General features: G+C 43.4%; 1 protein-coding gene across 1 annotated transcript in view; it reads left to right on the top strand.

Moving 5' to 3' along the window:
* The first annotated feature begins 2,039 nt into the window (after window positions 1–2,039).
* Window positions 2,040–10,145, top strand: part of tmtc1 (transmembrane O-mannosyltransferase targeting cadherins 1) — a 141,572-nt gene continuing 133,466 nt past the window's right edge. Inside the window, exon 1 of the mRNA XM_051391690.1 lies at window positions 2,040–2,557. Within this exon, the coding sequence (XP_051247650.1) occupies window positions 2,262–2,557 (296 nt within the window). The 5' untranslated portion in view covers window positions 2,040–2,261. The remainder of the gene's footprint in view (window positions 2,558–10,145) is intronic.

The following is a 10,145-nucleotide window of genomic DNA, read 5'->3' as shown; positions in this document are numbered from 1 at the left end:
GTGACCTTAAAACAAATCCCAGGAAAACAAATATAATTGGAGATATTTCTCTCATTCTTATGGACTGTAAAGTAAGATAGTGTTTGTTTGAATCACTAGCTGAAGGAACTGATAATGGTGGAACATGCAGCCGCAGCCCTGCAGGGGCAATATAGAGATAATGGCTTGGACACATATAAAACACTGTATAAATAATAGACATTTGGTTTATGAATCATTTATTTTTATTTATTTTTTGACAATTCAAGCTATAAAGCCTGCACAATGTATAGAGACCTAGTATAGAGCTTTATTAAAGAAGGATTGAAGGTGCAATGATTTTCTAGTCTATTCTCTTTAGAGCTGCAACTACTGGTGGATTAATCGATTGGTCTTCTTTCTTTCTTTCTTTCTTTTTGTGTAATCAAAATGTACTATGGTTAACGCCATGCAACTAGACTGGAGCTAAGTCTGGTCCAGATCCAAATTACAAACTGTGTAGGTCAGCCATATTGAGAATGTAGGAGACGTCATGTGTCCAACAAATATTTACATACAGTCTATATTCTGGATTTTTCAGTGAGAAGAAATAGACTTGCTTTTAAAAATGTGTAAGTAGTTTCTTGAACTTTTTGACCCTGAAGCTCAAAAACGCTAAACTTTATTGACTGCTAAATGAACAAGATATGATGTTGCCTATCATATGTTGAGTATGGAAGCCCATTTCTGCCAATGCGATGAAGAAAAAAAAAAAGATTCTGTAAGTTATTATAATGAGAAAAATATTGACTTTGTTTCTGAAAATAATGAGAAACGTTCTAAATTGTTTCACTGGTATCTCAACATATTGACTTTGTGATACTAAGTAAATATTTAGTGAAGGTTTCTCATTATAATGACTTACAGAATCCTTTTTTATTATTCCCATTGGCGGAAATGGGTTTCCATAGTTGAGCCTGGAGCGCCTCTGCTGCAGGAGCCTCGCTTTCACCGCCTCCTCGTGCTCCTCTCGGAAAAGGTCAGGTCTGTGCCATCGCAAGCATGTGCTCGTGCAGCTTCCGCCGACCAGCATTGATTTTCTGCAGCTGATGAGAGGCAGCATGCTCCTGCGCATGCGTCCGCAGGCGGGTTCTCGGAGCTGATGTCCCGTTCTGGTACTCCACAAAAGCTCGTACATCCAAGACTTGTGGCTCAACCATGCCCTTTGTCCAATATTCATACTTAATATTACTAATTATAGCATTACAGCCTGCCACAAGCTTTCATCCACTGAAACCCTGGAGGCTTATTATAGAATAATTAGACTTTTCCCTGTCATATTTAATTCTGTTAAATTTCTGCCAATCATAAGTATGAGTTTCATTAGGCTTTTTATATTAATGGCTGCACACAGACATGGTAATTGGAGCTATGCAGGCTTAATTTCCTTCTTTAGATAAATCTTTTTGCAGGTTTTTATTTTATTATATTATTATTAGTATATTTTTACTGTGTGAGAAGTAATTTATTTTAAAGTTGTTTTTATGTCAGTATGTCAATACTATTACAAAAAACTTCCTATCCATTGGCTGCCCCCCCCCACAGAAAGATAAACAAGACTATGTGAGATAACAAACTTATTCATCCTATAGCCTATCATATTCATGTTATGGTGCACTTTGTTAGTCGCTGTGTTATGCTAATTGATCCTTTTTAGCAATGGTTTTATCACAAAAAAACATGCCTTAGCTGTTTTCCTGAACTTATTTTTTCATTTATTTTTTCCATAGAAAGACACTGACTCTTCCAGATGCTGAGGAAGACCATAAGATGCAGCTGAAAGTTGACAAGCCAAATGGACATTAAGGTAATATTTAATTTCTTCTCAAATTACTTTTTTCAAGGTCAAGAATGGACTTTCATGCATATTGTTTGCAAGTTTGGATTTTATAATAAAAAACTGTGTTAAATAATTATACATTGCATATAAGTTCATCTATCAATCGTTCAATTAACAGATGAATGTTAAAATAAGTGCATAAATACAATATAATATGACGAATAAATATCCAATTTTCTATTTGCACAGATACTGAAAACAAAAACATAAAACAGCGCTGCTCTCCCATAAGCCGTGCGTCCGACGTTTCCTCACTGCACCTGAAGGCAGCACGACACATGCACACAGTCCCCGCAGTCCACAGCGCACACAGCCGCTACCTGCCAGGCGGAATGGACGTATCCTCCGGTACCCCCAGCTTCATCCTCAGCCCAGCGGAGCCGCGGGAGAAGCCAGGGCCGACATGACAGCGCCGGGACGGGAGAAGAAAGCCCGCCAGAAGCCGCGGCTGACCGTCCGGCTGGAGGCGGTGTTGGCTGCGGGTCGCTACGCCGTGCTGGCCGCCCTGTGCGCCCTGTGCTACGGCAACTCTCTCCGCGGGGAGTTGGTGCACGACGACGTGTGGGCTATCATCAACAACCCGGACGTCCGACCGGGCTCCAGCCTCAGGAACATCTTCAACAACGACTTCTGGGGCAAGAGGATGGCGGACAACACGAGCCACAAGTCCTACAGACCGCTGTGCATCCTCACCTTCAAGTAAGTTCTCCCCGCTGTCCCAACTCCGCCGTCGTCCTCCTCCGAGTACTTTCTGCTAGTTCCACCGCAGAGTCACTGATAGGAGCGCGAGCGGACCGTCCTGTTGCTAACTGTCGCGTGAGAGCTGTATGAACGCACAATTAAGGCTGACGTCATACAGCGGTCCCCTTATGGAAAGAAGCTGTTGTAGCCTCACAGTTAACTTTACAACAATAGCAGCTAAATAGTTGATAAAACAACGCGTTAAGGAGTGTTCCACAGCCTTCATATGAGACAGAAGATACCAGAAAGTGTGATGTGGTCGCTCCAAAGTCGCTACAGACGCGCGGGGAGTGAGTACGAGAGCGATACCCTGGAGCTTTCTCCAGAGTTCCCATTATAAATATTTATACACTGAGTTGGAGCTCTGCTGGCCAGCTGCGCACTCAGCTTGTCCCAGCACATCCCAGTCCTCTGCCCTCAGCACCGCTTTCATTCAGCCAGAGATCCACGCAGAGAACGGGTTTATGTGGAACTTGTTGCGCAGCTCTGCAGGACGCTCACTTCCACGGTGTCTGAGGTGGAGGCGTGCAGTCAGTGCGGGGTCATGTAAAAGTTGTGGTGGACGATGGGAAAACACGGGATGTTTTGCGGTGCGCTGTGTGTGCTCTCCAGGAGGGCGGGTCTGCTTGCTGCGCTCCCGGTTTGGCGCTGGATTTTGTGTCGGAAGGAGCCAGGCGAGCGTCCAGAACAGGGTGGGATTGTGTTATAAAATGATATTATGTTGCAGTGATTGCATGAGGGAAAGAGCACAGCCCACACAGTGTTCCTGAAGAGGAGGGAATCCAGACTGAGCCTCGCTCATGTGAAAGAGGACTGAAACAGAAACAAAAAACGGTTGCTCCAAGATTGTTAACTCCTTTTTCTTCCAATTGTATGATTCTGTTGATGATGCAGTATTAGAGTGTAATGCTCTATACATAGGTCTGAGATGGCTTTAAATTCCAGGATATAATAAAGGCTGTTCAGTCTCCTTCCTACTGAACTGTAACTTTGTTGAGAAAAATAAAATTGGGGGGGAGACTCCTGCAAAGACCATACAGTAGTTAACAATGAGTATGGCTGTGTATACTATGGTGCATAGCCAAGGGGGATTTAATCCTGTCATAGACCCCTGGGCTTGGCTAAATTCTGTACAGAATAAATAGTGTGCCATGTAAAACCACAAGTACTCCTTTTCCACCGATTTAACTCTGTACTATGTACCATCTACAAAAACCAGCCCAGTGTTTCCACCAGTGTGAGTGGAACCATTGGAATCAAGCATGCTTCCTCAACAGAGGGCGCTGCACAATGCACAACAACCTGTAGAATATGACACGCCCACTTTGGTTCCCAAGGAAAACCAGCTACCTTTTGGTTCCAGCTGGGAACCTACTTTTCAGGTTCTGAACTGATGTTTTTGGTCTACATGTGTTGTTTTTATACTTCGGCTTTTGTATGGATTCAACAACTGAAACTGTGACCTCTATCAGTGTTGGTAGGCAGATTTTGTGTGTTCGTTGGACATTGCCAAGCTGGCTGTTTGCTCCTCTTTTAAAATCTATTTTTTGGGCTTTTATTGCCTTTAATGGATAGTGACAGCTGAAGAGTGACACGCAAAAAAGAGCCACAGGTCAGACTTGAACCCATGGCTGCTGCAGCAGGGACTCAGCCTTGGTACATGGGGTGCCAGCTCTACCAGGTGAGCTCCCAGGGTGCCCCATAGCTGTTTGCCAGTTTCCAGTCTTTGTGCGAGCAGGTGGTTGGTTTGCACATAAATACCCAAACTGAACGGCTTCTTCGACCACACTTCCCTCCAAGTGCCTGGAATATTTCTTTTGCAGCAGAGGTAGAGGTGAATGTGCCTCCGAGGCTCCATGCTAACTGTAGTAGCTGCTGCAGGGTTGTCGGGTAGCTCAGTCACAGGACTTGCGCCTGCTGCTTTGTCATTTGGAGTCTTTAAAAAAATCCTGCTAACTTTAGTATTTTTTAAGTACCTTTTTGCTTCTGAGCAGCACTCTCATGTCTCTGAAATTCTCTGGGGTTTTGCAGTCAAGATGTTGCCAAAGCAGCTCGTAATGTTGAAACACTGTGATAGCAAACTGACCAATCAGTACACAGGGTTTATGACATTAACCCCCATACATTTATAATTAATATTGACATTCAGAAGCCCTTTGTAGTTCAGAGACCCTGGGCCTCAGCCTGTGTGCACAGCACTGAGTTATTGAAAACTGTCAAGTACTGAAAGCTGGCAACAAATGTGGACAAATTTATAATCTTTCTTTACTCATTCTTTGGTCTGATTAAAATCCAAATATAGCCAATTTTACACTATTTTATCCAGGCTGTATCCCCTCTAATGCTGGATTTTTGAGGCAGATATTGGTAAATCATTTTATTTTTACACGACAAACTATTTTACTAAGAATCCCTCAATTTATTTATAAGAATTGTGACCAAATGATGACCTGAATGGGAAAAGTGCCAGTGCTGTCTGGAGAATTTCGCTGTTTAAACTACCTCCATATCTGTGTGCAACTCACTTATTGGCTGACAAATGCTGATAGGGATGTCAGGCTCAAATTCAGGCAATATGAAGGCTTTTAGACTGTTAATACAACATTTGACCCTTTTTGTTTGTGTTTGGTAGAAATCATATTTGTATGATCAAGGTCCCTGCATTAAGAGGCATTGTGACTAAGGTGTGAGGAGATGAGGCTGCTGTAAGTGGGGCTGGGCTAAAATTCCTGTTTATTGTTTTTCAGCAGAAACATATCCTGGTCCTTTAGTATCATGCTACACAGTTTTTTTTATTGATATGAAACACGAGTACAAACGCACGACGCATGCACGCACGTACACACACACACACACACGCACACATTTGTTTTAGTTCCTTCGGCCTCCCCACCCATGTGGAACAGTGAATTAACAATGAATCAGATGATCAGAAGATGCATTTTCCCACTACACTGTGTTAGGTGAAAAGTGTTGCATTGTGCAAATCTGCAGCTCCTCTTAGCCTTGCAAAACTTATTAGCCTCTTTTATCAGGTTTTTTTTACTTTTTTCCAGCCTGCCAAACTCCCATGAACCCAATTTCTAACAGACAGCTGTTTTTTTTATAGAAGAACATAGGTAAAAGAGAGTGAATATTGGACTCACGTATGTCAGTTAGGCAGAAACATGACATCAAGTTCATTCTAGTGTTGGAGATGGTGGATTTTTGAGCTGGAATGAAAATAGACCATTTTTAGGTGGAGTGTGCACTGATTTGACCCTGGAAAGGCATCAGAAGGCTGCTTTAAGGCATATTTAAAAAAATGTTGAACTAGTCCTTTAATATCAAGAAAACTACATCCTGAGCTAGCAGCCCTTCCCACTTTGGTTCTGGCTGTTTTTCCAGGGGGCTACATATAGGGGAAACCTAGAGCGGTGTTACGGAATGTGATTGGCCGGTCTGTTGACAGACATAATGTGTCCCCAGGCGGAGCTCCATCAGCACGCTCTGCACTTAAGATAACTAAAAGCGAAGGTCCTTGACTGTGAGCGTGTGTGGTGTGTGTGTGGTCAGGCTGCAGCATGGTTTCGTTGTTTAATGATGCTCAGTCTAATTACCCAACAGCGTTACAACATCCCAAGCAGCTGCTTGCCAGTCCTCCCTCTGGTAATACAGTTGTTGAAGAAAATATTTGCGCCTTAATGCTTCTCCTGAGAGCGCACGGCGGGGCTCATGGCTTTACAGGAGCATCTGCTCTCAGAAACACACAGTAACAGAGCTTAATGATGAGCGTGTGCTGGAGACAGCAGAGCCACAGTAATGGCCAGAGACTGTGGAGGGGAAGGTGATCTTTCAGGAGTGACAGGTGCTGCATTATTGCTCATTCGGGGAGGTGATGCTCAATGCTTTGGGCTGTAGCTTCCAGGGCTGTTTGGCCGTCAGCCTCTGCACACCTTCTTCATTAGCTTGCTACGTGATGGACGCTGATTCACACAGAATGAGTGTGTAGCTACACACTCTACACATCTGTGAGATTACAGCCTTTAGCTCAGTCCTTAACCCTCAGCTGCTGCAGCTGCTGTGTGCAGAAAGAGAAAGGTGCAGCTAAGAAAAGACACGCACCCTCTGCTCTGCGGAGACCTAATGATTAAAGGCTAATTCAGTTCACAGTGAATGTCAGGCCTGTTTTCTGTGCTCTTTCTCTCCTGTAGAAATTTACCAGCATCCGTTCAAGTCCAAATGCTATCAAGACTTTGCATAATTAAGGTATTAGGAGATACCATTGGGTAAATGGAAAATAGTTCCTGATCAAATACGTATGTGCTAATTATTGATAAGGCAATAATGGGAGATAAACAACATGGCCGTGTTCATGTGGGAGGTGTTGCGAGTGTGTCTACAAGCCTTTTTGAATCCCACATTTCAGCTACAATCCCCTCACAGGCGTTCTCTGTGCTGCAGCTGTTTCAGCATGATGTATGATTATTTGCCCAACAGAAATGAAGAAGATTTTTGGCTCAGTATCACAGATTGGAGTCAGATCAGTAGACCTACAGCTGAGAGAGGCTCAGTGCACAACTTAATCACTCAGGGCTCTGATGTATTTCAAAACAGATGCAGACAGCAGGGGAGATGGTGCACATGGACTCGCTTCTGTGTTTGACATTGGGTGTCTTTGTATGGATGTGTCCATAGATGTGTCTGGGCATATATTTGGCATAGCTATACATGCACACATTGGGCTGCACAAGATGCAAAAAGATGATGGTGACTGAGGACATTTAGGTTTATGTTTACAACAGGATGCATGAGAGTCACAGTACAGGCCTGGAAACTAACTTTCATCCAAAACTCAAAGAGGAGCGCTGACATTGTTCCACAGCAGCCACACTGACAAGGCCGCCTGCTGATGTGTCTGAAGACATTTTTGTTTATCAGCCTTGTCACTTTGCTAGTAAAACGTGAAGTATGCTGCAGAGCCTTTGAGTCAGGAGGAAGAGAATACTGTAACTATGTATATAACCATGTGTTTGGAACATATTGAATATATAGATAATAGCCTGGCCGATACTGGAGTTGAAGAGTTTAAAAATACCAATGCCAATATATTGGCTAATATTAGTTTTTTAAAACATAAACAAACATTTTTGATAAAGGTCTCTTCGATATGGCTAGAATTCAAATATATTTTGTGACATTGTGCAGTGTAAAAATAGAGTACACTAACTCTCTGCTGGACAAGCTGTGATGGAGATTCTTATTAGATATTGGCCAACATACACCGATACCATATATCTCTGGTTATATCCCTGCACAAGGGTTGATAGATTGACCCTGATTGCTTTTTTGTTGGGGCTATACTACAGATAACATTTTTGTCAGAGAAAGCCTTCAGATGGTGAAAATTTGATACTTAAGATTTTATAATGAAAAAACAGGTTTTGGGTATTCCTTTAAGAAGGAACTCCCCTAGATTCTGATGCAGTGCCCTTGTGTTCAGACAGAATGCAAATTTTAGAGGCGGAATGGAAAGATGCAAATTTGCGTGGGGTGGCACAAACTTATTCAAGATGTGTCTGTGAGAGAGCTGGTTCAGCTGGACTGTGGTGAGAAGCAGCCCAAATCAGTGGGCCAAAGTACAATAATTAACCCTACATTTTCAGACCACTAGCATACACCTGTTCTTTCATAGACTGTAGTATCTTTGCCTTGTGTCTCTCCCCTTGTGCCCTCTCCTTCAACTGTCTCCTGCCCCCCTGGGGAGGCATGCCTTACAGTATGAATGTTGATGGATTGGTGCCATGCAATCAGTCGAACAAGATAATGGGCAAAACACCAGAGCGCTGTAACAGGATGCACGGTTGAAACCCAGCCAGATCCAGACTGTGGCCAGTCTGGATGCTTCAGCTTTTCTGCTCTAAAATTCATTCAAGTTAGCAGGCTGATATCAAACATTGATTCACTTTGTTCTCTTACTCAGACAGCTCTGCCTGAAATGAGCCATGAGCTGTTACCTGAATGCGGAAGGACTTTTTATGCATGCAGAGGAACAGATGGGTGCACTCCTCCAACACCTGTGGCCTGGGGGTCACTTCTATGTGTATTTGTCTGCTTTACACATGGACAAGAACACCCCCACCCACAAGCACAGACACACACACACACACACACACACACACACACACACACACACACAAAACCCCGTGCTGAACCTATGGGGAATGTGCAGTCAGTCCAGCGTTGTCTTTTCTGTGCCGGTGAACACTGCAGGGCTTTTGGGACGTGATCAAGGTGAAGGACACACACAGAACGAGTAAATACACACAAACAATGCAGCCTCAAGGCTCTTTTTATAGCTCAGCCCTGATGTGCACCACAAACTCAGCTGTAGCTGTGGTGAGAAAACAAGGGAGACAGGGAGAAGGAAAGAAAGGAATGGCGAGAGAGGGACATACTAAGAGGCCATGTGATTAAAATAGAAACATGAGGAAAGATGACACAAGACAGGGAAGGAAGAAGTGGTGATGGATGCTCTTCTGGTAAATGAGGAGAGGAGGAGGAGAAAGATATGGTCAGAACAGATAATGGAAAAAGACAAGAGTAGGAGATGAAGAATGAAAAATAAGAAATGACAAGGAAGAAGGGTAAGAAAGTGATGGATGACGCTGCTCGAGTCCGAGAGAAGCTGACTCAGGCGTTGTGAGAGCTTCATTTCCCAATTGCTATTTATCTCTTTCAGAATAAGAAAAGTTATTACCTAAATGAAATTCCAGGACATGCTGTCATTTTGCCAGCCATTTAATTATCTGCTATCCTTTATTTCAAAAAGAGGCTTTTCTTTATCCTATATTCAAAGCTTATCCAAAGCATTTTCACCCTGTTTTAAGTTGTCTGCCCCTCTTGCCTGCAGTGTTTTATTCAGCCTATTTTACATCGCAGGGATTCGGTAAGGCAAATTACCATGGCTGTTAACTGCTGATGCAATGCTCTTCAGAATAATTAACAACCTATTTTTAGTATTCTCGCAACCTTCCTTTGGGTCATGGCCCAGTCTCCAGCGTAGGAGAATATATCAGAGTAAAGGACAGGAAGTCATCATGCTGCTGCTGCTGCTGCTGCTGCTGCTGCATGGTCAATAACCAGCAGAGTGACAGAGAGCACTATTATCTCTCCTTCACCTCTCCAGGCCGACAGTCATGGAGGACACTGCGTCTGTCTCACTGGATGTGATCACACCGGGTTGTGCATGCTTGGTTTCAAAATGTCACTCATGTCGGATCGTTTTACTTTTGCTCTGATAGTAGAGGGGCCTAAACGCAGTGTTGTTGGTTTAACACACACCAGAGAAATTGAGGTTACCTTGAAATTGGACTGTGGATATTCTTCTGGGTCCTCAGAGAAGGAGTCGCAATAAGTCTGGCAACACCCTGATCTTTCCTTTTAGCACTGCTCTTTTAATTTCCACCTGCACGCCATCCTGTTTCCAGTTCTACTTTGCATGTAGCAGCAAGCTAAACAAGGTAGCCAAGATGTGCTTCTCCCCAGCCTGTCCTACATCTCTTTG

The sequence above is a fragment of the Dicentrarchus labrax genome, unplaced genomic scaffold, assembly GCF_905237075.1.
Source record: "Dicentrarchus labrax unplaced genomic scaffold, dlabrax2021, whole genome shotgun sequence".
NCBI lineage: Eukaryota > Metazoa > Chordata > Actinopteri > Moronidae > Dicentrarchus > Dicentrarchus labrax.
Note: the sequence above shows the minus strand (reverse complement) of the source record. Positions and strands in the feature narration are given on the sequence as shown.